At 56.4% G+C, this 27,354-nt stretch overlaps 1 protein-coding gene across 1 annotated transcript in view; it reads right to left on the reverse strand.

Moving 5' to 3' along the window:
• Positions 1 to 26,692, reverse strand: part of STK32C (serine/threonine kinase 32C) — a 69,263-nt gene extending 42,571 nt beyond the window's left edge. Inside the window, exon 1 of the mRNA XM_077124441.1 lies at positions 26,470 to 26,692. Coding sequence (XP_076980556.1) covers positions 26,470 to 26,692 — 223 coding nt within the window. The remainder of the gene's footprint in view (positions 1 to 26,469) is intronic.
• Positions 26,693 to 27,354: the final 662 nt, after the last annotated feature.

The raw sequence follows: 27,354 nt of genomic DNA on the forward strand, positions 1-27,354 counted from the left end.
CCCCAAAAGGCTCGGAGGGAGCCCATAAGCAGCCGGGGGGGGACGGCTCCCGAGAGGCCGACACCGGGCCCACACCTGACTCCCAGCACCGCCAGACCCTTCCCGGCTGGCACCATGGCCACACTTGCCCAGATGTGGCCAACCCTCGGGAGGTGTCAGCCCCCACGGCCCAGGCATGCATCTCGCCCAGAGGGTGGTGCTGGGGGAGAGGAGGGTGGGCCCCGCGCCTGCCTGGCACCTGCACCCTGGTGCCCGCACCCTGCCCGTCCGGGTCCCCATGAGGAGCTTCAAGCCGGGCCCCTCCTGACACAATGTGTCCCATGGCCATGTCCTCTCGGCCCAGCACAGGACTGCAGGCAGCCCCCAGCGCTTCCAGAGTCCAGCCCCTTCCTGCCTCCACCACCACCCCAGCACGGAGGGTCACAGTGGACCCCTGGCTCTACGTGCAGCCTACAGTCTGGCCAGGGCCCTGCTCGCATCCAGCTCTCATGTGCCACGACCCCTGTCCTCCCCGCCCCATCTCCACCCTCCCCCTGGCTGACTCCCTCCCTGCCCCAGCCTCCAACACCTAACTCGCAGCCCCAGGAGCTGCACCTTTACTTAATCGCCTTCCCATCGAGACCTTCTCTGACGTGGCAGGTGTCACAATGGGTGCTTTGTGCTTACTGCACCCCCCGCAAATCCGTCCCAGCGCCCCCCTCCCGGCAGCTGTCAGAGGAATCGGTGGGACAGTGCCAGCTTCCCGTGTCCCTGAGCTGACCTCACTCGAGTGAGCCACATGGAGGGAGGGGCCGCCACGCTAGGCATCTGGGGGTGCCCTTTAAGTGCCCCAGCAGGGCCCCCGGTGGTGCCATGCCCCAGTCTCCGCACCAGTAGTGGTCTGAGGAACGAGAAGGGGCAGGCAGGAGGCAAGGCGCGCACGGCCAGGGTACCACCGACGGGCGCAGGAGGGACGCTGGGGCTCGGTTGGCTTTCCAGTCGACAAAGCACTCGAGGGACTCAGTCCAGGCGAGGCGAGCCTGGAAGTGTGTGCAGGAGGCAGGGGTCCCGTCGGCAGAGCCCGCGGGGTTACTGCACAGAGGCAAGACCAGCCCCTCGCGGGGCACAGCTGGCATTGCAGGCAGAGGCGGCTTCTGCATGGTGGTGGGTGGGCTTCGCAGGCTGCGGCAGCAGCACCACACTCCAGGCACTGGTGCTGCCCCCTCCGACACCTCCTGGGGACTCTCCCTGGCTCCTCCCAGCCACGGAGGCCACTCCCCATGGCACTCTGTGGAGCTCCATGGCACTTGTGGCTGGCTATATCTCCCAGACCTGCTGTCTACCTCCTCTGCTCTACCTCCTCTGCTTCTTGTAGAGACACAGCAAGCCAGGGGACGCAGTGTGACCTCACTAACTAACCACTTGTGCAAAGACCTAATTTCCAAATAAGGTCACGTTCTGCGGCTCCAGGCAGATTGGAATTTGGGGGATCAGCCTTCACCCCAGTACAAGGGGCAAGCACCCTGCATGCCAGAGCTGCCTTCCACAGAACAGCCTGTCCTTCCGCAGTGGGCACCCGTCCACCCCTGGGTGTGCTCGGCCTGAGGCCAGCCAGCTGGCTCAGAGGAGGGCAGAGCCACGGGGTGCCGCGCACAGGCAGGGGGGTAGCTCTGAACAGGGGCAGGGGGCTGTCTGGAGAACCCGAGCTGGCAGCTGAGCCTCTGCTCTCCTGGTCGAGCTCTCCCCAGAGGGCAGGGGGCGTCACGGCCACCTTTAAACCCACAGAAGCAGTGCATTCTTGCTAAGGAAAATTTGCTATTTTAAAATTAATCTTGCAGTTAAGTGCATGGTTTTATTTCAGACTTGTTCTTTGAATAGAAATCCACGTGCTCTTGGTGGGAAGTCGATACTGAACGATGAGTAACCCACAGGCTGTCTGTCTCACAGGAGTGTGTGCTGACCAAGCTGTGGCCAGGCTGGGGGGGCCACTGTGCCAGGAGCCACCTGCCCAGGGCTTGGAAATCAGGGAGTTTGGTCATGAAGGTTCCCCGGCCCCTGTCCAGACGGCAGCCTCGCCCCTCAGACCCTTGGGCTGCCTCGATCTCCCTTGATCCCTCGGTGCTTGCCCAGCTGCAGAACAAGGCTTGGGGGGGATGCCAATAGAGCTGGAAGGGCCCGAGCCCCGCCAAGCCCCCAGGCGGCTCATTTACAGCGCCCACGTGTGAGGCCTGGCCGGGGTGCCCGCACCCTCCCCAGCTCATCACTGCCCTGCAGAGAGAATATCTTAGCCCTCCACTCTCCGTGTCCTGGGCAGCACCAGCTCTGGGGAGGGGGCAGCGCAGGGACCCAGCACCACACGCGCCAGGGCCACCCACGGCACAGCAGCCTCCGGGCGCTGAGGATGGGTGTGCTAGAGGAGTGCGTGCCACCCATCCTGGGGAGGCCAAGAGCAGGAGCCGGCAGGAGCTGTCCCTGGTGCTGCCCCGGCAGTGGTCAGAGCCCTGGGGCGGGGCTCATGTCCGCCCACAAACTGTGCTCCCACCCACCCATACGTACACTTGGGTGGGAGGAGCAGGGTGTGCAGAGCTGGCCGCGCGGGCCAGGCAGACTTGCCCTCTGACGGGGGCCGCGTGCTATTCTGGCCGCGGAGAACCAGGCTGCGAGCCACGCAGGAATGCTGGGAAACAGGAGGCAGCGGGGGGGCCCCTCGGGTCCCGAGTCCAGATCCCAGCAGCTGGCGCCTCCTCCCTTCCTTTGCCTCGCCTGCAGCGCAGCTCCTCCAAGCACGCCGCGGGGCTCGTCCTCTGCACCCGCAGCCCACAGCGGCTCCACACCCCGCTCTGCTCCGACACCACCGCCTCCTGCCCCGAGGCCAACCCAGCGCCGCAGGGTCTTCGCGGAGGAAAAGGAAGGCTTGTCGGGCACACGAGGGAAGAATCCACTCCAATGAGTGCCCAAATGCAGTCACACAAGTTTCGTGGTGCAAACCATACGGGCTCTTTCTCACTTGCTTCAGTCAGAGTGAACACAGACAATTGTGTATTTAATCAACTCTAAATGCACATTTTCCCACTTTTTTTAGCATCTCTGAAATTGGGATGTCTTATAATAGTTGCTTTAGATTTCATGAAATATGAAAACTCAAGTGTTTGCACACTAAATTGTCTCACCTATCTACCCACTAACAGCGATCTAGAAGGGCATTTTATTGTTAATTGGTAAAGGTTCGTTTTTGTGGTGGCTCTGTGTGGTTTGCCAGAGCCGCTGTGCAAAATGCTGCAGACTCGCAGCTCCGGAGCACAGGAGGTCACTGGCTGCAGCTTGGTGTTGGCAGGTGAGGCCTCCCAGGGCTGCAGCATTTTGGTGGAAGAGGAGACCACCGGGTGGGTGATGGTTTCCATGGTGACCAGATGGCTTCCTGCCCCTCTTCTAATGGGCTCAGTCTATTTTCCCACAGTTGCCTCATGATCCCCACTCCACTAGGGAAACTGGAATATCAACCTCCAACCAGACTCTCCTTGGTGCCTTGGTTTTCCCACCTCACCACACCTCCCAGCATCTCTGTGAGGAAGCAATGACATTCTCAGGCGACCCAGGCCCTCCCGACAGGTGCCGGACGTCAGCCGGACGGTAGAGTGTCATAGGGTTGTGGACGCCGGCACAAGTGGCTCCCAAGGTGTCCCGCGTGCACACATAGTTTCCTCCTTATCCATCCTCCTTCCAGCTCAAGAAATTAAATCACGGAGGAAAAGGGTGGGTCTATTTTTGGCCAAACTGAACTGAATTAAAGGAAGGCATTATTTCAAGACTGAGCATAAGACTTCTGTTCTCTTTGATGTTTCCAAAAATAAGAATAAGCAGAACGGAGCAGTGCTGGGGGGAGCCTGCGTTTTTGCGGGTGACCAGTTTCCGTCGACCGGGGTCGTGGTCTTGGCCAGGACACACAAATCATCTGGCAGTGCTCCCCCCGAAAGCCCCAGAGAGAGGAAACCTGCCCAGGTTGGCAGGGGAATGGTGTTCCAGAAGCTTCCAGAGCCTTCGCCCCGGCTGCCTCACCACAGGCGAAACAGCGTTGCGTTTTCTGACCGCCACTGGGCCCCGGTCATGGAGCCACTGCGTGGGGCCCGCCCGGGCTCTCTCCAGGGGCTCTCCGTATTCAACTTCTCTGGACTGTTTTAATTTTTAAAGCTGGTGCAACATTTCATGCCAGCAGGGGCTATCTGCGTGTGATATCATGAGCGGTTTTGTTTTCTTGTTTATGCTTCCCTGTGTATTAACACAAACCTGCTCAGTATGACAGAAAATTAAAACAGAGGGTCTCAGGCATTTCCAATTTACCAGACTCCTTCCACTGGGTAAAAGAAATCAGTCTCTTTTGCCACCTCTTAAGGGGCTCAGACCAAAGGTTTCCCGAGTTTAATAACAGATTTTTTTAAAAGGGAAAAAACATTCCCAGCTACCCCAAGCATACATTCATAGAACCCGGTCTGGGAAATACTATCCTAAGAAATTAAACTCCTATTATGAGAAAATGTCTTTCAACTGAGAATTATCCCTGCAAAGGATCAATGTCCACTTTGCAGCCAGTAAAATTCTTTTTTAGAGGCAGCATCACCTGACAACATCAAACTCAAAACCGTCCGTGGTTCTTGCAGGCATCGGGACCGGCCTCTGGACGCGCGGCCGGCGGGAGAGAGGCCGCGGTAAGTGGGGGCTCCCCAGCAGCTCCTAGGGGCCAGGCGGCGAAGGGCTTCCCGGGGGCCTGGGGAAGGGCGCGCGCGGCGCGGTTCCACGTGAGGAACCTCAGGAGCGCGGCGCTCGGGGCGCACGGGGCGCCAAGAGGGTGCGTGCTGCCTGGGCACCTCGAGCCAAACCTCGGGAGCGCCGGGGGCTGCGCAGAGGCCGCGGCCCAGCAGAAGCGCCTGGGCCCTTCCCGGGGTTCCCGACGGGGCCCTCCTCGCGGCGGAGCCTGCGCACCCCCTCCCAGTGGCGTTCAGGGCTGCAGAAGGGGGCGCCGCCGGCCCGCACATTCCCGCACGCTGTTTATTTAACTGATGGCCCCCAGGTTCGATGCGGGCATCAGTTTACAGAAGAGCTCGCTGAAGCCCCTCCCCTGAGGCGTAAGTGACAAGGTAACAGCTGGAAAACGCCACCCGTTGCCCCGCCCAGCCTTGACCCGGCCGCCGCACCCCAGGCCCTGAGGCTTTCCTCTTTGTGCGGGAGTGGAGGGCAGCTCAGGGACACCCAGCCCCCTGGACGCTGGGCCTGAAGGTGGCCGCCTGCCTCAGAGTAAGTGGGAGCTCCTGACACCATGGGAAAGTGCCCCCCAGGAGGGCAGCCTGTGCCCTGGGCCGAGGAAGCAGGCCGGGGGGACAGTTTTCTCCCTGGGGCGGGTGTGGGCTGAGTCGGGAAGAGGCGAGTCTCCCCACAAGCTGCATCAGCTGAGGCCCCACTCGCCCCTGCCTGGTGCACCTGCTGCAGAGCTGGGGGCTGGGCCACCCCAGCCACACTGCCCCCCAGGGGGGCAGGGTTCAGACCGAGGCTGTCAAGACTGTCGTGGGGGTGACAGCGACAGGTGTGAGGTCCACGATAGAACGGTTTGGCTCTGCCCGTGCGGAGACTCGGGACCGCGAGCAGCTGTCCCCTCCCACCACTCCTGTTTCGCGGGCCAGATGGCTTGTGCAGCCCACTCCCCGTTCGCTACGCTGGGGAGGCTCCCAGATGGCCAGCCCCTGCACCCCCTCCCCACCTGCGCAGCACCCAAAGCCAGGCGTCCTGAGGGGGAAAGACACAGCCCTCTCCCCGTCGGAAGCAGCGAGGGGAGCGAGCACAGCCAGACACAGCAAACCACACAGAATCGGCACCTGTCTGGCTGCAAAACGGGCCAAACTTTGCTGAAGATTTTACAAATTCCTGGGCTTGCTGCTGAGGTCGGTGATGGTGCTTGCAGCCTCTGAAAACCACTGCATCCGTGAGAAACCGCCCATGGATGCCAGGGCAAAGGTGTGAGAAAGGAAACTTTGGGCCAAAACCAGCTCCCCAAGACCACCAGACAGCGAGCCTGATGGGAGGGTCCACAGGGGGCTTGCTGGGCAGCGCCGGCTTGGGGATGCACCCTCCAGAGTGCGAGCCCCAGGGCAGGAACATGAGAAGAGGCAGGCCTAGAGGGAAGTAGGGCTTCCCCAAGGACACCGCTGGCCTCAACTTCCACAGAGCCACCCGTAGCCGCTGCAGAGGCCTCGTCACCTGGACAAGCATCCCCAACACCAGGGGTGAGCTCAGTACGTGTGCACAGCTATGAGGTGTTGGGGTCAGCAGTGAACCGAATTTCCCTGCCTTCGAGGCATTTATAGTCTGTGCTAGTTTGAAAGGATTGATGTACCCTAGAAAACTCATGTTTTCATCCTAATCAATCTTGTGGGAGCAACTTTCTTTTAATCCCTATTCAATAATGTAGGTTGGAAACTTGATTAGGTTATCTCCATGGAGATGTGGCTCACCCATGTGAGAGTATTTACATTTCATTAGAGGGAGATGTGACTCCACCCATTCCAGGTGGGGCTTGATTAGTTTACTGGAATTCTTTAAAAGAGGAAGCATTTTGGAAAAGGCTTGAGAATGAAGGGAGAGCAACAAGGCAGAGTCACACAAATGATGAGAGCCAGAGCCCACACAGCCAGAGACGTTTGGAGATGAAGAAGAAATACGCCTCTGGGAGATCTTCATGAAACAAGAAGCCTGGAGAGAAAGCTAGCAGATGTCGCCATGTTCACCATGTGCCCTTCTAGCTGAGAGAGAAACCCTGAATGTCATCGGCCTTCTTGAACTAAGGTATCTTTCCCTAGGTGCCTTAGATCAGACATTTCTATAGACTTCATTTAAGTTGGCCATTTCCATGGTCTTAGAACTGTAAACTAGCAACTTAATAAGTTCCCCTTCTTAAACGCTGTTCCATTTCTGGTATATTGCATTCCGGCAGCCACCAAAGTAGAGCATAGTCTAACATGGGGAACTGGTGAGAAAAAAGCAAAAACAAAGAAGAGATGGGAAAACATAAAAAAAAAATAGCAATAATGTAGGCTTAAGCCCAAACACATAAATAATCCATTAAATGTAAATGGGCTAAATATTCCAATTAAAAAGCAGAACTTATCAGATTGGATTTTAAAAAGCAAGACAAGTTTATGGTGTTTATAAAAGGCCCACTTCAAGGGGTACAAGGGTAGTTCAGTGGTAGAATTCTCGCCTGCCATGTGGGAGACCTGGGTTCAATTCCTGGCCCATGCACTTCCCACCAAAAAAACAAGCAAACAAACAAAATATCAACCAGACAAAAATTCAACAAATGGTTTATTGAATCCTGCAATAATGGGTTACTCACATGGGAAAAGAAAGAAATGTGACCCCACCATATGGCACACACAAAAAAGTTCACCCCCTTCCTAAAGACACAGAGAAGTTAAAATGCAAAAGGGTGGAAAATGATAAACCAAGCAAACACTAACCATTACAAAACTGTAGTGGCTGCAAGAATGCCAAAGCAGACTTTAGGACATGCCATGGCACAGTGATGAAGAGGGACAGCCCATAATTATAGAAGGTTCAATGCATCGAGAAGCAGAGTGTCTCATATGTGTCTGCACCCCAACACCAATCAGAACACATGAAGCAAAGCCAAAAAGAACTAAGAGAAATACAGACTCACTGGCAGACACTGCTGCTGAGTACCATTCCTCTCTTGTTATAATGGAAAAGAAAAGGAGAGGAATAAAAAAGACAACCACACATACAAAAAAAGATAATCACAGACATTAGAAGGAAAATAGCAACTTTATGATAACAAACTTGACAACTGAGGTGAGAGGGACAAATTCCATTCATTGAATGACCAACACTAACACAAGAAGGAATATAAAATCTGAATAATCCTATAGCTTTTAAAGAATTTGAATATGTGATTAAAACCTCCCTGCGAAGAAAATCCAGGCTCAAATGGCTTCACTGGTGTTCTAGTTTGGTAGCTGCTGGAATGCAACACACCAGAGATGAATTGGCTTTTAATAAAAGGGGATTTATTTCATTAGTTCTTCAGAGGAAAGGCTCAACTGAGGTTCTTTCTTACATGGGAAGGCACGGGGTGATCTCTGCTGGCCTTCTCTCCAGGCCTCTGGGTTCCAACAGCTTTCCCCAGGGTGATTATTTTCTGCATCTCCAAAGGCCTGGGCTGAGCTGCGAGTGCTGAGATGAGGTGTGCTGAGCTGCTTGGGCTGTGCTACGTTGCCCTCTCTCATTTAAGCACCAGCCAATTAAATCAAACGTCATTCACTGCAGCAGACACGCTTCCTAGCCGACTGAAGATGTAATCAACAACAGATGAGGTTCACATGCCATCGGCTCATGTCCACAGCAACAGAACTAGGTGCCTTCACCTGGCCAAGTTGACAACTGAATCGAACTACCGCAGATGGTGAATTCCATCAAACATTTAAGGAAGTGATGACACCAATATTCCACAATTCTTTCAGAAAATGCAGGGGAAGGCCTCCCAACTCCTTTTATGAGGCCACTATAAACGTGATACCAAAACCATCCGGGGACATTATGAGAGAAGAAAATTTAGAACGATGTCCCTCCTGAATACAGTCACAAAAATCACGAAGGAACTATCAGCAAGTTGAGTTCAGCAACATATAAAAACTCACCTCCAAGTGCAAGGTCAGCTTAATATTCAAGACGCAATCAATATACTGAACCGCATTGACAGAATAAAGGGGAAAATCCTATTATCATCTGCCCAGACAGAAAAACATTTGACAAAACCCAAAAAACATTTAAAAAACTCAGAAAACCAGGAAAGGGCAACTTCTTCCAGCCACTGAAGGGCATCTCTGCGCAAGTGCACAGGACGTTACCTTGCCGGCGAGGCACTGACCACTCTGCCTGCAAAGCAGAAGCAAGGCCAGGCGGCCTGCTCTCCCTGCCTGGACTGAGCGTGCTGGAAGCCCTAGGTGGGGCACTGAGGCAAGGACAAGGACAGCTGTCTGCACGACAGATGGCATGACCGTGACACAGAAAACTGGGACGTCTGCAGATAAGATCTTAGAAAGACTACCTGAGGTTCAGCAAGGTTGCAGGATTCACAGTCAATAAACAATTATTAATTTTGCTTCAAAATATATAACATATGCATGATAAATTTAACAAAAGATGTGCAATGCCTACACACTGAAAACTAGAAAAGAACACTGACAGATGAAAGGACACCAGAACTAACAGGATGGCCTGCCATGTTTGTAGATGGAAAAACTCCAACTTCGAGCGGTCCATTCTCCCCGAACTAAGCTCTAGTTTCAACACAAGCCCAATCAACATTCCAGCCAGCTTATCTGTAATAATTGGCAAGCTAATTCTAAAATAGCATGAAAAGGCAAACAATCTCTATAGCCAAAACAGTTCTGAAAAAGAACTAAGTTGGAGAGCTACACACATGCTTTCAAGACTTATGATAAAGCCACAGAAATCAATACATGTGGCCTTGCTGTAGGGAAAGACATACAGATCAGCGGGACAGACGACAGCCCAGAAATAGATTCATAACTATAATTTCAGTTGATTTTCAAGAAAGATGTCAAGGTAACTCAGTAGGGAAAAGAAAGTCATCTCAACAAGTAGTACTGGAACAAATAAGACATTCACCTGCAGAAAGAAAAGAAAAGAAAGGAAAATAGGGAGAGAGAAATGGGGGGGAGGGGGAGGGAAGGAGAAAGAGAGAGAGAACGAATCTTGGCCCTTAACTCAAACCAATGCAAAAATTAACTTGAAGTTTAACACAAACAAAAAGTAAGAGCTAAAACTATGAAACTTCTGGAAGAAAATGAGAGAAAATCTCCTTTGCCATGAATTGGGCAAAGAGTTCTTAGAAAGGGTGCAAAAAGAACCACAAAAGGAAGGAATTGATGAAAACTGGACTTCATCAAAATTAAAACCTTCTCTTTTTCCAAAAGCACCACTAGGTTCTGAAAAGGATGAACCAGATTAAGAGAAAATATTGCAAGGCACGTTTCTGACAAAAGACTTGCATCCATAATAGATAAAGAGCTCTAGGAACGTAATACTAAGACAAACATCTCCGTAAAGGGAAACGGGCAAAAGGAATCAACAAACACTTCACCAAAGAAAATACATGAATAGGAAAAAGCTGCTGGAAAGATGTACATCCTTAGTCTTCAGGGAAATTCAAACTAAAACCACAAGGTGACGTCAATGCATCCACTTGAAATTAAAGAGTGACAACAGCAATCAGCAAGGGGGCGGGATGGCTGGGCCTCTCCCATGTTGCTTGTGCAAATGCAACATGATAGAGCCATTCTGGAAGACAGTTTGGCCATTTCTCATGAAGTTACCAGATGACCCAGCAATGTCACTCCTAAGGATTTACCGAAGAGGAATAAAACCTATGTGTGTCCACAGCCCTTTTCGCAAATGGTCATAGCAGCTCTATTCACAGTTGTCAAAACCAGAAACAACCCAAATGTCCATCAGCTGATTAATGGACAATCCCATTTTGATAAAACCTGGAACACTACCCAGCAGTACAAGGGCACGTGCCACAACCTCTATGAAACTCAAAAGCACTGTGCTCGTGAAAGTGGCCAGACATAAAGACGACATACTGTGTGATTCTGCTTTCATGACTTCCTGGAAATGGCAAACCTATAGTGTTGGAAAGCAAATTAGTGGTTGCAAAGAGCTGGAGGCGAGGGCAGGAATTTACTCAGTGGTGTGTTGGTAAACAGGCTCTTTCACTTTAAAAAAATGAACACAAAACTAATCTGTAGCATTTGCTGATTTCCACAGTGGAAGTACCCCTCCGTGGCCAATTTAAGCCACCAACATGACGTCACTGACTGTGGAGTTGGGAAGGAAATGTAGAATTGGCCGCCATGAGGCCATATGATCAGCTGCAGTACGTCACTGGACGGATGGGAAAGGATCAACAGGAAACTTTCTGGGGTGATAGAAATAGGGATTGCGGTGGTGGTTACAGGACTGCACACATTTGTCAAATGTATACCCATTGAACTGTATTATTAGAATGAATGGAATTTTACTTTACATAAGTTACACTTCAAAATGATGTTAAAAATTAACTGCATTTCTATATATCAGCCATGAAATAATAATAAAACTAAAATGAAAAAATGATAGCACCTACAATTGCATCAAAAAACATAAAATGCTTGGGGATAAATGTAAAGAAAGACATGCAATATCTGTATACTGAAAATAACAAAGCATCACTGAGAGATATTAAAGAAGACCTAGAACAGCCTTCCACCTTAAAAAAAATGAACACAAAACTAATTTGTAGCGTTTATGTAGAGACATACCATGTTCAGGGATAGGAAAACTCAATATTATTATAATGTCCATTCTCCATAAAATTCATTTATAGATTTAATGCAGTCCCAATCAAAATCTCAGCAGGCTTTTGCTGTAGAGCTTGACCAGCTGGTTTAAACTTTACAGAGAAATTCAAAGAACTAAAATTGCCAAAACAACTTTGGGAAATTTGAATAAAGTTAGAGGAATTACACTGCCTTCCTTCAAGTTTTACTACAAAGTCATATTAATCCAGACAGTGTGTCACTGGTGTAAAGAAAGACAAAAAGATTCAGAAATACACCCAACATATGGATGAACTGATTTCTGACAAAGATGCCAGGGTAATCCAGTGGGGAAAGGAATGCCTTTTCAATGAACAGCGTTGGAACAACTGGACATCCACACAGAAAAAGAAACGTACCTCAACTCCTACCTCACTCTGCCACAAAATTCATTGGAAATGGATCCTGGCTGTGAAAGGACTGGTCATGAGGGGTCAGCCTGGAGAAAATTAACGGACCAGCAGAAGACCGGGGGAAAATATTCACAATGCACAGATCCGTCAAAGATCTTGAATCTAGAGTAGGGGAAGGACCCCTACAACTCAATAAAAGATGCACACACAAAATGAACTGGGCAAGAGACTAGGACACACTTCACAAAACAGTCTGTACACTGCCAATAGGTATATGAAGAGACGGTCAAAGTCATCAGTCATCAGGGAAATGCGAGCGCTCCTGACACCACTGTTTCTCATTAGGCATCGCCTTTGGGAGTGCCGAGACGCCAACATGGAAAGCGCACCTTTCTTGCTCATGAAACCTGCATGCCCACTTCCAGCAGCAATCCCATTTGCCCAGCCCAAGGCTGCCAAAGAGATTCTGCAGTGCCTCCCAGATGCCAGCCAGCTGCGCGGTGGGCGAGCAGATGCTTTCAGCCCAGAAAGGACAGCCAGGCCCTGGGCAGATGTTCCCTCAAGAGACCCGGCATTCCTGACACTCCCCTCGTCGAGGAGCCTGGCTTTCTGGTGCCCTTTCCCAGCCGAGGCTGTCCGAGCACTTCCACACCCGCTGGTCCATTTTCTTTCTAGCCAAGCTTAGTTAAATTCAACAAGCATTTATTGAGCACCTTTTGTGTGCAAAGCCCTGTTTTACTCCTTCCCAGTCCTCTCCTTCATTCTGATAACGACTTGCTTTGTTGTGCTAGCTCCTTATTTGTTCACTGAAAAAATGAAACCATAGGACACTTGCACTTGGGAGAAAAGAAAGTGTGAAATGGCAAGTGTAATTAAAGGAAACTCTGAACCTTTCCAATTAACTCAGTCTGCAGATGAGTAACTTCTACTCTCTGGAGCACTGCTTCTCTTTTTCTTCTTTAATTAAAGGAAATTTGAGTTCACTTCAGTAAAATGAGTCCATTTCACCACTGCATCAGTGGCCCTGGACATACCCACATTGGCCCAAAGCCTGGACGGGCTCCCACCTCAGGTGGCACGTGCGGGGCCTGACAGTGAGGGCAAAGGGCTGGGTTCCAAGGCCAAGTGACCCTCAGGCCGGAAACAACTTGCCACCCTTGGTGTGAGCCTGAGCCAAGCCTAAGTGCCCAGCCCCAGGCAGAGCACTGCGACCTGAGCAAGGCAGCCCCCCGGCAGGAAAGAGAGGCCCCATCCCCACGTGGTCCCAGCTAGCTGCTGGCCAAGGCAGGCCCGGAATCTTCTGGAAGATCCCTCTGCAGGTCTGAGTAGCACTGTGCAAGGCAACATCCCCTCCCTCACTCTTTTCCAGACTCCGAGGTGGACACCAAGACGGAAGTGTGCTGGGAGCAAAGTGCTCATCACAGACACAACAGCACACACGGGCCACCGGGGCACATACAGGACACACACGGGCCACCGGGGCACACACGGGACACACACGGGCCACCGGGGCACACACAGGACACACACGGGCCACCGGGGCACACACGGGACACACACGGGCCACCGGGGCACACACGGGCCACACATGGGCCGCCGGGGCACACACAGGACACACACGGGCCACCGGGGCACACACGGGACACACACGGGCCACCGGGGCATACACAGGACACACACGGACCACCGGGGCACACACAGGACACACACGGACCACCGGGGGCACACACGGGACACACACGGACCACCTGGGCACACACGGGACACACACGGGCCACCGGGGCACACACAGGACACACACGGGCCGCCGGGGCACACACGGGACACACACGGGCCACCGGGGCACACACGGGACACACACGGGCCACCGGGACACACACGGGCCACCGGGGCACACACGGGACACACACGGGCCGCCGGGGCACACACAGGACACACACAGGCCACCGGGGCACACACGGGACACACACGGGCCACCGGGGCACACACGGGACACACACGGGCCACCGGGACACACACGGGCCACCGGGGCACACACGGGACACACACGGGCCGCCGGGGCACACACAGGACACACACAGGCCACCGGGGCACACACGGGACACACACGGGCCACCGGGGCACACACGGGACACACACGGGCCACCGGGGCACACACAGGACACACACGGGCCACCGGGGCACACACGGGACACACACGGGCCACCGGGGCACACACGGGACACACAGACTAACAGGCAGAAGCACCTGCCCGGGAAGGCACCTCCCAGCGGCCCAGGGCAGGGAGGAGACGAGGAGCAGGACGTGTGGTCAGTGGATGGCGCTCCTACGTGGCGGGAACAAGAGAAGCAAAGCGGGCGCGGGGCGAGGACACGGTACACACCTGGGGGAGACGTGGTGTCGCTCACGTATATACACACACTCATGGACACACATGCAAACGTACATACACACACTCACGCACATGCACTCCCCACGTGTGCACACCCAGTGCTGGGTGGGCTCGCCCCACCTGGCCTCCGGGCTTGCGCAGGACCTGTGACCACGCCCACCTATGGGCGTGGGCGGGGCATCTGGGGCATCTGGGCCACACCACGCTCTCCGCTGGCGCTCGCTGGGCTGGTGGCCGCCCCTCGGTTGGGGCAAGGACGGGCCTTGCCAGGAGCCCTGAACCCAGAGCTTCTAGCCCCACTCTCCAGGGAAAGGGCCCCTGGGCGCAGCGGCGAGTCCAGGGCTGGGCCAGGGAAGAGACGGGACGAGCTGAAAGTGTGGAAGTGCCAAGCACCCCCCATGGCGCAGGGCCGTCCAGGTGCTCAGGAGCCTCCGAGGGAGCTTCCCACCTCCCACCCCAGCGGGCACAGTGAGCACAGCAGGCAGAGGCGCGCTGGGCACAACCCAAAGTGAAGAGCAAGTACCCACGAGCCCATGCCGCCATCAACACGTGACCGAATCGTGAAACAGTGGGGAGAAGAGACGAACGCTGCAGGGGAGAATTCCAAGCAATGTGCATGGACCCCTCACTGCCTAGGACGGACTGACCCGCTCCCCCGGGGGGTGTGCACAGGGCCCATCCCGGAGGTCAGCAGGGGAGAGAGACCCCAGGTGAGCCAGGCCAGCACGCGCTCGATAGGTGGGCGGGAAGGTGCCAGGCGGCTCCCACGGAAGGGCAGTCTAGAAAATGCCCGCACCAGCCCCTCACGTGGCCACCACATGGGGCATCGAGATGTCACATGGAGCCCGGGGGGGGGGGGTGGTTCTGGGACGGAGAAGGGACATCAGGGAGAGGCCGGGGGCAGTGCACTTCAGCTGACCGTAAGGTCTCCTGCATGACACATGACAGAAGAGGCCAGCCTGGGGGTAAAAGGCCTCTCTGTGCTGTCTTCACCGCTCCTCTATACACCTAAGATATCCTAAAATCAGTTCATCAGACAAAGGCCAGGAAGTGACGTATATTTTGCATGCATTCAAATAAGGGCTGGAAGGGCACGATGAAATCTGCACAGGTTGCGTTACTGCTGAGGTTACATAAGAGAATGGGTTTTCAATATTCTTCTTCCCCTTTTCATTATGTAATAAAAGGCTGTAAAGGAGTGAAGACCGCTGTGGCGTCAGGGACGGCCTCGTTCATCACCCAAACCAGGACACGCTCCAGGCCACAGGCGACACTATTACCAGTGAGCCCGGTCAGCTGGTGTGGACGCACAGGCCGGGCCCCTGGGGGGTCCCTCGAGCTGTGGGGACCCAGGAAGGGGCCCCTGGGTAGGGGGGGCAGGGGCAGCCTGGAAGCAAGAAGAGCGGCCATCCCCATGGGGGCGAGCAGGAAAGGATGGTGGGGGGGGCTTCCAAGATTCTCTCCCTGCAAAGGGTTAATAATAGGGAAGACTGAGAGGGGAGGGGGTGACGGGAACCCACCGCGGGAGCCGTGCACCCAAGTCTGGCCCTTTCTGAGCACGCACGTTCTCTCCTTCACCCCATTTCTTCTCACCCCCTTCCTTTCTGTTTTCTCTTTCCCACCGTCCCCACTCAATCGTGTACTAACTTTACAAACTGCCCCTTCTCCTCGTAAGGTAAAGTATGATTTCAGACACTTGACCTTCATACCTGGAGAAAAAGAAACGAAGCAAAAAGGAGGAAATTTGGGGGCAAAACAAGCCAGGGGTCCTGCAAGCGCATCTCCCCGCCACGCTCTGAGCCGCGGTGGAGAAGGGGGGCAGCAGCCACCCCCCGCAAAGGCACATTCCCTCCGGGACCCTCCCTCCAAGGTGATGGTGCCGTGTGGCCCCTGGTGCTCCAGGGAACTGGCAGCAAGCCCGGGTCTGGTGCTGCCACATGGGCCAAGCCAGCCTGCCGGGTCCCCAGCTCCGGGCCGGAGGGGAGCGGCTGGGGACCGCGAGTTGGACGTACTCTGAACAGCTGCGCAGCAGCCCTAGTTGAGGCCCCTTGGAGTTCTGCCCAGGCCCGCGGCCGCCCTCGGTCCTGCCCGACAGCACCCAGGCCAGTGCGAGGCGCCAGCTGGGCTGTGTGGCCACCTGCAGTCACCTACGTGGTGGAATGGATGCCAGGTCCCTGCGGGCCAGGCCCAGGGAAGGTGCCTCCCACCTTGGCCGCCTTGGGGGCCCTGGACGACACGGGCACAGCCTGGGAAGCTGCGGCCTGAAACGGCCACACGTCCTCCGAGGTGCCCGCCCCAGGGTGGAGGCTGATCCCCCAAGTGGGAGCCGGACTCAGGGGCTGCGGGGGACGGCCGAGTGAGGGAGACAGTGGTCAGCGACTCCCGGGGCAGCTCGTAAAGCCCACTGCGGCCTCGCCCCTCTCTGGCTCGCGGGGGCACCGGGGGCACCAGCCGCACGTGCGAGGGGCCGGCGTGGAGACAGAGATGTCCAGACCAGGAGCTCGCGAGGACCTGGAACCGCCTCCCCGAGTCCTGAGCCAACGGCAGGTGCCCGCCGCGGACCCACCCTGCTCTGGACGACGTGTGCGCAGCGGAGTCGCCACTGGTCCCTGGCCTCAGCCCCCAGCCCGGGCGCCCAGCGGGGGGGGGGTCGCGGGGCCATGAGCAAACCTAAAGTGGTTGTCGTGGCTGAGCCATGGTTCTGGGGCGGTTGATCACCAGCAACGAGTCACGGAAACGATGGGATCCCAGGGCACACACGGCACCCCGGTCTGAGAGATGTGGCCGGGCCACGGCCCCGTCAAAAGGCGTGACACCGCGGGAACAGCCTCTGCGCTGGGACACGGGCCAGTCACAGCCTCCAGGGAGAAGGCACCGAAGCCAACCCCTTTCTCACCCCCAAGCCAAGGGCAAGAGAGTGGAGGGCACCCGGGAGGCCCCGAGCCCTGACCTGCCGCGGCCGCGCCTGCGCCCCAAGAGTCCCAGGGCGAGCTCGACGAGCACACAGCCCTTCTCTAGAGAACTCTCTCACTCACTCGGAGGAACAGCATGTGCTGGGGTCCCGCTTCTAATAAACTGGGTCCTGGGCTCGGCGCCCGAGCACATCAGGAGCCGTTTCCCTCCAGGCGCACGGCCCTGGGCCCCTGGACACCCCATGAAGGGGCGGGGAAGGAGCCGTCTCCTCGCTGGACAGGCAGCAGACCATGTCTCAGGCCACACTCAGCTCCATCGGCTGCCTTGGGTTTTAAGATAATCAATGAGAAGAAAAACCCCAAGGCAGGAACCCCAGTTTTTAGTTATTTCATTAGTGATGCCACCCCCAAATCCTCTCAAAATTTGATCATTCAATGACGTGTTGCATCCCCTGTGTACTTTGGAAGGGATGGACACAGCAGAGAACAGGAAGGGCCTGGTGGGGGTGCTTAACTGGAAACAGGAGGGCGCAGGAAGCACCTGGCAGGGCCCACCTACCTGGACACAGGAGGGCGCAGGAAGCCTGGGATCCACCTGCCTCCCAGGGCAAGGACCACCCTGCCTTCCTGCATTTCCTGCAGAAATAATCCTGAAACCCACCTTCGGAGGCTCTCTGGCCTCTGCCTCCATGGAGACCTTGGCGACTTGGGGGCTCCAGAAATCATCCCGGCATGCACCTGCAGGGAGGGGGTGGGGGTTCCCCTTCGGGCTAGGGCTGGCGCCCCCCTCCACCACCTGCAGCCACAGCCAGGGGGAGAACGGAAGGTGAGGAGAGGAGGAGGGCAGCGTGCTGGGGAGGCCACAGCGGTCAGCGGAGGGGCCTGGGAGGACGAGGTACGCAAGCCCCAGGCCCCCTCCCAGCCATCGTGGACCCACATTCCGGGCTTGGGGTGACAGGGCTTGGAGAACGTGGATGCTTAACCCATCCGGGGTGGACAGTGTGTGTCTCGTAAACAGCCTTCAGGAGAAAGAAGGCGTCAGTGGCAGAGAGAGTCAAACAGAGCTGAGAGGCTACTCCGGAGGTCACACAAGCTTCAGGTAGACCTTGCTACCTGTCATAACCTGCCAATACAGGACCATTCCAGCCAATCCCAAAGAACACCTAAGGCAGTATATAAGATTCCACAAGGGTTCAAGGCATAGAGTAAGTTTCCAGAAACCTACAACCTCCAGATGGGTCCCCTGGCCCAGATACGTCCTGAAACCTAGAGGGAGGGCCCAGCCTCTCCCGAACATCAGCCAGTTCCATCCCCCTACCCCATATTAGTGACAGACCCTTCCAACATGAAAAAGTTAGAATGGACATAGCCCAAATAACCCCAAACACTGGGATGAAGAGGAGTTATAACAGAGAAGATGGGCTTTACAAATGAACATGACTGCTGAATCATTATATTGATATTCCTTTTAGTCTCGAGTGTCTCAGAGTAGCCAGAAATAAAAATCTGAAATGGAGGAACTGTAACCCATCCCAAACTCTGAAATCTGTTCCACAACTAATTATCACAATGTACTCAGAAATTTATTGCTTTTTTGTATGTATGTTATATATAATATAAACACAATAAAATGCTAATAATAGTAATAATAATAATAAAATTAAAACTTTTAAAAAAAGCCTTCAACAGGGCGTGAGGGGGGCCCAGGTGGGCCAGACCCCCGGCCATGAGGTGGACGGCAGGCACACTGGGGGCCACCGAGCCCACGTGCAGTCACATGCCAGACCACAGGACCAGACCACGGGGTTGGCACTGGGGCCTGCGGGCTCCATGGCCCGGGAGAGTGGCAGCCAGCTGCAGTGGAGACCACCAGACGAGGCATGGGACTCGGGGAGCAGGCAAGAGGGCAGGGCGGTCCCAGACCTGGGGTCAGAAAGGCCTGGAAGGTGGGCCAGCTCTCATTCCCTGGGTCCCCCCACAGCCCTCACCTCCCAACACGCACTGCCTCCTGCTGTGACCCCCCCGGTCATGGAGAAGCACAGGCCATGTGGCCCAGGTGTGTAGAAATAGCCCCACCCACCCCCTGAAACAAATCCCCAAGCCCAGAGGCAGAGCCATGACTGACCCAGGCATCCTGCAAGCCTCCAGGGCCCAGAGGTCGGAGGGTGAGCTGCTCTGTGCAGCCGGGCCCCTGAGCTCCCCGCCTCCCTCCTCAGGTGACGCAGGTGGGCAGGGCGGGCAGTCCTGAATGACAGCCACAAGGCCCTTGGGGGCATCTCACAGACACAGTGGCAGGGATGCCCAGCAGCCTGAGGCCCGGGCGACGGGGCGTCTGTGCTCAGCCCGCAGCCCAGGGCGAACCTGGGGTCACCCCGCCCAGCTGTCCAGCCCAGACCTGCCCTAAAGGCCCTGGAGCTGCTCCTCCACAGCAGCTGGCAGTGCCCACCCACTCCAGAGGGGCCCCAGCTCTGATAGCCCCCAGGGGCAACCATGCCCACCCCCACAGCATGGCTAAGAAAAGGGGCTGGGCAGAGCCCACCTGCCCACATCTGGGAGAACAGACGTGAAACCCATGGTCTATTCAGCAAGAAGTGGAATGAGCAAACTTGATTTCCTCCACCATTATGCAGAGGCGGCACAGGGAGCACGGTACAAAGAAGCGCAGCTCCGCACAGCTGAAGTCCAGAAGGAAAAGGACACCTGGTGCAGGCCTGGTGGCTCACTACAGGTGAATGCCAAAGTCACCCCGAGCTTCCCGATAAGCAGAGCAAGGACGGAAAGCGGGCCCCAAGGAACAAAACCCAGGGGGCTCCGTAAAGCCCTGGGTGGGTCCTGCCCAATGTGCAGAGCCCCCTCCCCACCCCACTCCCCCATCACGCTCTCAGCACAGGCCAGCTGGAAGGCGAGTTCTGAGACCCCCACACAAGCCCCTCCTAGAGCCAGCTCTGGGCAGTCTGGCCTAACCTGAGACAAAGGAAACACCCAAAACATTCCTGCAGCAGCCTGAGCTGGCAGCACTGGGACGGGAGCCAGAGAAAGAGGCTGAATCCCAGCTCAGCTAGGAGAAGCGGGTGCAAGCGAGTTAAGTGAGGACGCAGGACACAGAATCCTGGTCACAAGTTGAAGCCACAGAGGACCAAATCAAACGAAACAAAACTGGAAGACGCACCACTGCTGACAAGTCCTGGCACCAGCGCAGTAACTGGCGAACTTGCAGCAAGTGCCAGCTTCCCTGCAAACACCAGACAGGAGTCTGAGCTCTCCCCAGCCAAGGCCCCTCCCTCGGCAGGGAGCCTGGGTGGGTGGCACAGAAGCTGTCCCTGTTGACGCCAGGGGTAGCGCAAAGGAGCCGGTGCCCATGGGCTTCCTGGCCTCACTAGGACGCATCTGCTGTTAGGTGGACATGCATCCCCAAAAGATATGCTGGCATCCTAACCCCGGTGCCTGGACACGCCACCTTCTTTGGAAATGGGGTCCATGTAGATGCCAAGTTCAGATGAGGCCACACGGCAGCAGAGTGGCCCTAACCCACTGGGACTGGTGTCCTTAGAAGAGGAGACAGACAGACAGACACATGGACAAATAGAGACAGTGACCAGAGAGCTGCAGATGGAGCCTGGTGTCATGGCAGCTTGAGGGCAAGAAGGGCCCCTGCCTCCAGGCTGGGAGGGGCCATATTTCTGCTGTCCGAAGCCCCCTGTCTAGGGAGCTGGGGAGAGGGGCTGGCCTGCTACCCTCACGCCGAGCCCTTGGACTCGCGGCCTGCCTGGACCAGCTGCGCTGGCGGATAGAAATGCACACTCTCAGGCCACCCCAGGCCACCGGTCAACATCTGCATTTTCACAAATTCCCAGGGTGATTCCAGGGCTGCAGGGCTTAGGAAGCCGCCCAGAGCCTTGCTGCTTCTGCTCCTAATGCTTCTCCAGGCGCTGCCTCCCTCAGGCCATCTTGAGTCTCCACAGCTTCGACCTCAGAGAGAAGCCTGGAAAAAATTACCCCCAATGCTTTCTCACATTATTTTTCAACTGGAAAGCTGGGTGGTTAAATTTTTTAAAGCAAAGCCAGCTTATTTTTAGCACTTTAAAATGCACAAGCAGATGGGTAGACATGGCAGAGCTGACATTTGTTACATAAAAACCTACAGTACTAGGTCCCAAGTCCATTCTAGACCCAACCTCAGCCACAGGAGAGAAATGCACTGAGCTCAGCGGCTGCCCAAAGGCCCCTGTCCCAGGACACTGGGCCGGCCACGGGATCCAGGGACCTCAGGAATGATAGGCCAAGGGGCTTTCAAAGGGAGCATGTGCCTTCCCACCCGTGGGAGGCCAAACCCTGCCCCCCAGCACTGCCTCTGGCCTGCTCATGACCAGCTGCCCACAGGCCTCTGGCCCCCAAAGCCCCTCATGAGGTGGGGGGGCGGGTGACTCACCATCAGCCCAAAGCTGGGTCACGGAGAGGGCAACCCCCTCCCCTCTCATCACTTCCTCCTTCAGGCCCAGGAGGAGGCGGAGAAAAGGGCGCACGCTAAGACCCGAGCCCACACCTGACCTGATCAGGACTGGAAACCGGGGAGGCTCACCCCGTGCACCCCAACAAGCACGGGTGGTCACCAGAGGCCTCAGCACCTACCCTCAGCACCGCCACCCTCGCCCAGTAAGTATGGGCAGCATGATAGGAGAAGTGTGCAAGCCTCATCAGGTAACAGAAGAGTCATTCTTGGCAGGTGACACACCTAGCTACCAGAAAACCCGAGGAAACCAACCCAGACACTGCGGGAGCTAAGAGTGCCTTCGTACCGACACTGTGCGCAAACCGAACATTTTTCAAAGTACGGTCTCCTTTACTCCAGCACTTACCAGTGTGGAAATGATGGGGAAAAGGCCCACACGGCTCAAACACAACAACCAACGTGCGATAAAGGACACGTTCTAAAACCGGGAACATCCCAAGGTGCCTCAACTTCAAGCACAGAGCTCACGGCAGGAACGCTTTTCGTCTCCTCTGCCAAGTTCGATTCCAATAGGATTAAAATTTTCAATATAAAAAAACAGAACACAGAAGCACAAGAAGCGTGCATAAAGGCAGGCTTACACACTGAGTCACTACCACGTGTGCCTGGGCAGGACTTTCGAGAGATGACTTCAAGGCAGGAAGTTGTCACAAAGGGAGATAGTGGTGGGTCTGACCACACAGAAATCCAGCACGTCCGCACAGAGAAACTACCAACGTCAAAAGATAAATGGAGGCGGGCCGCGGTGGCTCAGCGGGCAAAGTGCTTGCCTGCTATGCCGGAGGACCTCGGTTCGATTCCCGGCCCCAGCCCATGTAACAAAAACGGAGAAACAGAATACAATAAAACCAGAAAATGTTTAAAGATGTTTCCCTTTCTTCCTTCCTTCCTTCCTTCTATCCTTCCTTCCTTCTCTCTGTCTTTCCTTTAAAAAAAAAAAAAGATAAATGGAAAAAAAACAGGATGAGGGGCCATTGAAGATTAAGCTTTTATATATAAGAACAGTCGTCAAAAAAAAACAGGACTACAGCATTCTAGTGAAACATTCGTAAAGGGGACCAGCCAACAATGCACAAAAGAAGAAATGCAAATGTCCCAAACATAAAAAGTAAGAGATTACTAACCTCAGGACTAACCAAAGGAACTCAAAGTATTAATGCAATTATTTCATCTCTTGGATGGCAAAAACAAAGAAAGAAAAATGAAAACATTTCAAATACCCCAAGGTGGTGAGGATTCAGGGGAGAAGAGCTTGCATGCATTCCTAGAGCACTCACTTTAAAGCAGGTCTCCTGGATACCCCCCGCCCCAGGCCTCCCGCTATGCAGTTTATCTGCTCATGCGTTTCCTTGCTCGCTGTCCTGCCACTGTCCCCCACTGTCCCCTCTGTCCAGTTGTCCCAGGACAGCACCACGGCCAGCGCCTGGTTCCTAGAAGACGCTGCGCCCTAAGGGAACTGGGCATGCATATCCGGTAGGCGACACACATGCCTCTTGACCTGGCGCTGTCAGTCTAGGACTTTACCTTAGGAAATGATGTCGAGTGCATGGAGATGAATGAGCAAGGCAGTCGTTGGGGAATTGTTCAAAATATTTACAAAACATCCTAGAACGGGAAACTAAGTAAAGAAGGTCCTACCGAGGAAGGCCGTAAAGGGTGGCCTCAACCCTGCCTGCACCTCGATGTCAGCCGGGCGCCTTAAGGACATCTTGACACACAAGTCCCATCCCTCCCCAGTCCCCCCCACCCTGACAGCTCAGCCCCAGTGTCTGGGAGCAGGGAGCAGGCCCCTGGGTCTGTGAAGCATGGCCAGACTGCACAGCCAGGGCTGAGAACTGCTTCTTTATGCTTTGGACATATATCAAAGGACAGCGACATACTGTTAAATGAAAGAGCAGGTGACAGCACAACGGAATATAGGGCATGAACCCATTTTAGTTAAAAAAAATAAAAAGCTTGTGTTTCTATGGGTTGGAAGTGTGATACATTCCCAGAAAAGGGCTGGAAGCCATGAGGCGGTCCCCAAGCAGAGCTCAGGCTGCTGAAATCACAGTATCTGTGTTTTTTAGGAAAATATCAGGGAAGTAAATTTAAAAAAAAAAATTCATACATTTTGAAGCTTTTAAAATTAGGAAATAGCCGAAGGCTTTTTAACTTGAGAAAACATAATGCGGGTCTGGCAGTATCTCCCGCACCTGCCCCATCAGGTCTCGGGGCAAGTGCGGCAGGGGCTCAGTGAGTGGGACCACATTCGGTTTTAGGGCACAGCAACAGGCCCCCAAGAGCAACCAGGATCCCCTGAGGTGGTGGCAGCACATGACAGAGCTGCTCGGACGCACAGCGCTGCTCCCCTTCCCCCGCAGCTGCCTTAGCCCCTGCTCCACATGGGCCCCCAGCCCCAAGAGGGCAGCCCGGCCCCCACGGCCCCAGGGCGGGGCCTGGACTCCCGCCAGTCCAAGCCTCAGGTCTGCTTCCCCGCGGAAGGCAGCGACGGGGCGGCAGGCGGGGACGAGGAGGGGGCCTGGCTCTGGAGGAGGAGGCGGAGGAGGAGGAGGCGCTGAGCCTTCGGGGCCTGCCCCCACCCTGCCCACTCCCTGAACACGGAGAGGCTCTAGGCTCCCGAAGGACTAACGGGAACTGAGGGTATTTAGGATCTTTTATGTCACAATTACGGTTTTCTCGTTGAAATTTACCTGGCACTTTGTTAAATTGCCCTCTCATTTTCTTTCCCTCTTCTCTGCATACCCAATTTGATATATTAATTGGGTGTTTGAATCTAAAAAATTCATCAGAAGGTCTCACATCGCCATAGCAACCGTGCAGTTCCAGTCAATGCAAGTCCCCAGCTGAACACGGTCACCCCTTAAACCTGCCCCGCAGCAGGATGAGAAGGGAAAGGGGCCCCACTCGGGAGGGGCTGCGCACGGCTGACCTGAAAGGGGCTGAGGGTCTCAGGGCCCATTCCCTTCCCTCCTTTCCAACACCACCCTTCCCACCCCAGCAGCCCTCACAGCTGTCACCCTCTGAGCTGGGGACCGCTCCTCCTGCAAAACTGCAGGGACGCTGAGGCCGGAGCCGCAGGTGCCCAGCGGTGTGACCTGCACAAGCGGGGTGGAGGGGCCGGCGCCCCAGAGAACACCCGGGCCATGGGGCCTGGGGCCAGCCCTGGCCGCCTGGCTCACACAGCAAAGCCCCATTAAGTCCCCGCCATGTGCCCGGTTTAGGGACGGGCCACCCTGCCCAGGCAGGGGTGAGCAGGGGTGACCACATTCTATAAAGAACAGACACCTGTCGGCAAAGTCTAAAAACGGCCACAAGTCCGGGACACCACGCCAGCAGGGAAGGGCGGCCTTTCAAATGCCCCCTGAATTCTGAGGGCAGCACCTAGAAGCAAGGAGGCCACGGCTTCCTCACAAAGCCGAAAGGAAAACTAAAGCAGCTGAAAGCAGCGTCCACCTTGTCAGTGCCCCTGAGTCCACAGTGGCGCCGCAGAGCACAGTGCAAGGAGAGACAAGCATTCAGCTGGCACCAGCATGGGCTTCCAGTGGGAATACGTCTCAGATGTTTCCTCATTCTGCAGCCCAAGACTGCATGCAAATGGTTTTCCAACTAACTCATCATTTGCTCCAGCCTTTTTATGCTGTAGCGATAATAAACATTTAACAGGTGGGAAAAGCCTAGCAGTGAGTTCTGCTGTCGGGAAGTCCAGACCGCAGTGCCAGGCCCTGACCACACGCGGGCCCCTCTGCTGCCCAGTGCCCCGCAGCTCCCCCAGCGGACCTCAGCCCCTCGTGATTTCCTGTAATGCTCCAACTATTCATTAGAAATAAATAGCCCAGGCTCTTCCACGGAGCCAAAATTATAAAACATCCATCATACCTCTGTGCTCCAAAATTATAAAAGGTCCATCATCCCCCTGCAGGCTGCCTACAAACGAAAACTGCATATTTCAACTATTTTAAGAAAATGTCAAAAGAAACATTTATCAAATGTCATCATAGTACCATTTAAATTGTCTGCCTGGAATGTGGGGAAAAGAGCTGCGAGCTCGCATATGCATTTACCACAACACCCCAAAGGCTAACATGGCACAGCTACTTCCTCGTGTCCCAAACCAAAGTCCCCGGGTGCCCGCCTGGGCCCCAGGTGCTCCTGCTGCTTGCCACCGGCGCTTCCCGACTTTTCGCGGCGCCCAGCTCAGGCCGGGCCAGGGATAGACACCCAGCCTCGGGGTGACAACTTCACCTGCGGGAGAACCACGTCCGAAGCACCTGCAGCGCGCGTTCCAGCGTTAAGGCTGGGCAGGCCGCGGGCACCGGCTGCGTTCCCCGGGGAGGCTGGAGCACTGGGCGGTGGGGTGGGGGGATGGGCAGGGCCGCACCCGCCCACCTGTGGTGGAGGCACGTCCCTCCCGAAAGTCGGCACACCGCGGGTGGGCGCCTCCCGGCATCGCAGAGCAGGGAGGAGCCGGCACACCGCCCCTAAAAGGAAAAACAAAGCCTAGCGTCTCCCCAAGCGGGCGGCACCCACTCGCGGACCCTCATTCCGCGTGCTGGTCCGAGTCTGCTCCGCGCCGCGCCTCCCCGGCTGGCGGCTCTGGGGACCGCGTGGGGACGGCAGACACGGTCGGCCGCGGGTTTCCTCGGAAACCGAGACGTCCGGGACGCGGGTCCCCGAGCACCGCAGAGGAGCCGCGCGATCCCGGCCGACCCCACCTGCCCGCGGCCCCCAGCAGCCGGCCGGGCGGACCCCAGCGCGGGCGGGTCCCGCGGCCCCGGGGCGGACGCAGCGCAGTTCGGGCGACAGCCCGCGGGGTGGCGCGGCCGTCCGGAGCGCGGCCCGAGTTCCCGCCGCCGAGGCCCCGGCGCGCACTCACCATCCTCCTTGTCGTCAAACACCGGCCTCCGCGCCGAGGCCGCCGACATGGACGAGCTCATCCTCTTCTTCCACTTGCTCCACTGAAACAAGGGGCGCGGCGGCGCGCGGGCCTCGCCCGGTTCGCGTGCCCGGGGCTGGCCGGCGGCGGGCTGCGGGCCGGGGGGCGGCGAGCCCGGGGGCGCCGCGGCGCTGCTGCCTCTGCGCTCCGCGCCGCTCCTCATGGCCGGGCCAGGGAGCGCGCGGCGGCGGGAGCCGGGTGCATGGCCCGGAGCGGGCGGAGGCGTGCAGGAGGGAGGCAGGGAGCGGGGCCGGGCAGCGCCCGCCGTGCGCCGGGAGCCTCGCGCTCTCCCCGGCAGCCGAGCCCGCCCCGCTGACAGCCAGCGCCGGGCGGGAGGGGCGGAGCCGGCGGGGAAGGGGTGGGACCTGGGGTGGGATCCGGGGCGGGGCGGGGGCCACCGCCCACGGTCGCCCCCAGCCTCGCCGGCACAGGAACCGCTGCACCCACCGGCGACGAGGGAGGAAAGGTGAGGGCCCCCCATTCCCGGGCCTCCTGCTGCTCCCGATAGCGCAGGGTCCCGGGAAGGACTCGGCCCTGGCGGCGGGGATTTTCTCAGGGACTCGGCCGAGTGTCGTGAACTCGGGGGCTCCCCCAGGGTCGTCGCAGCCCCGCGCGCTCCCGCCGCCGGGACGGACCCCGGGGAGGCTTCGGCTTCTGCTCGGGCTTTCCGCTGCGCAAGGCCGCACTCGGGCTTGGGCCGTGGGTCGGGGCGGCGGGAAACCGATGCGCCGGGTCCTGGCTCGCGAGCGCGGCGTGGGGCTCCCTGCTGGCCCCGGGACGCGGGGGGCCTGCTCCGACCGCCGCTGGGCGGCGCTGACCCCGCGC

Source organism: Tamandua tetradactyla, chromosome 13 (genome assembly GCF_023851605.1).
Source record: "Tamandua tetradactyla isolate mTamTet1 chromosome 13, mTamTet1.pri, whole genome shotgun sequence".
NCBI classification, from domain to species: Eukaryota; Metazoa; Chordata; class Mammalia; order Pilosa; family Myrmecophagidae; genus Tamandua; species Tamandua tetradactyla.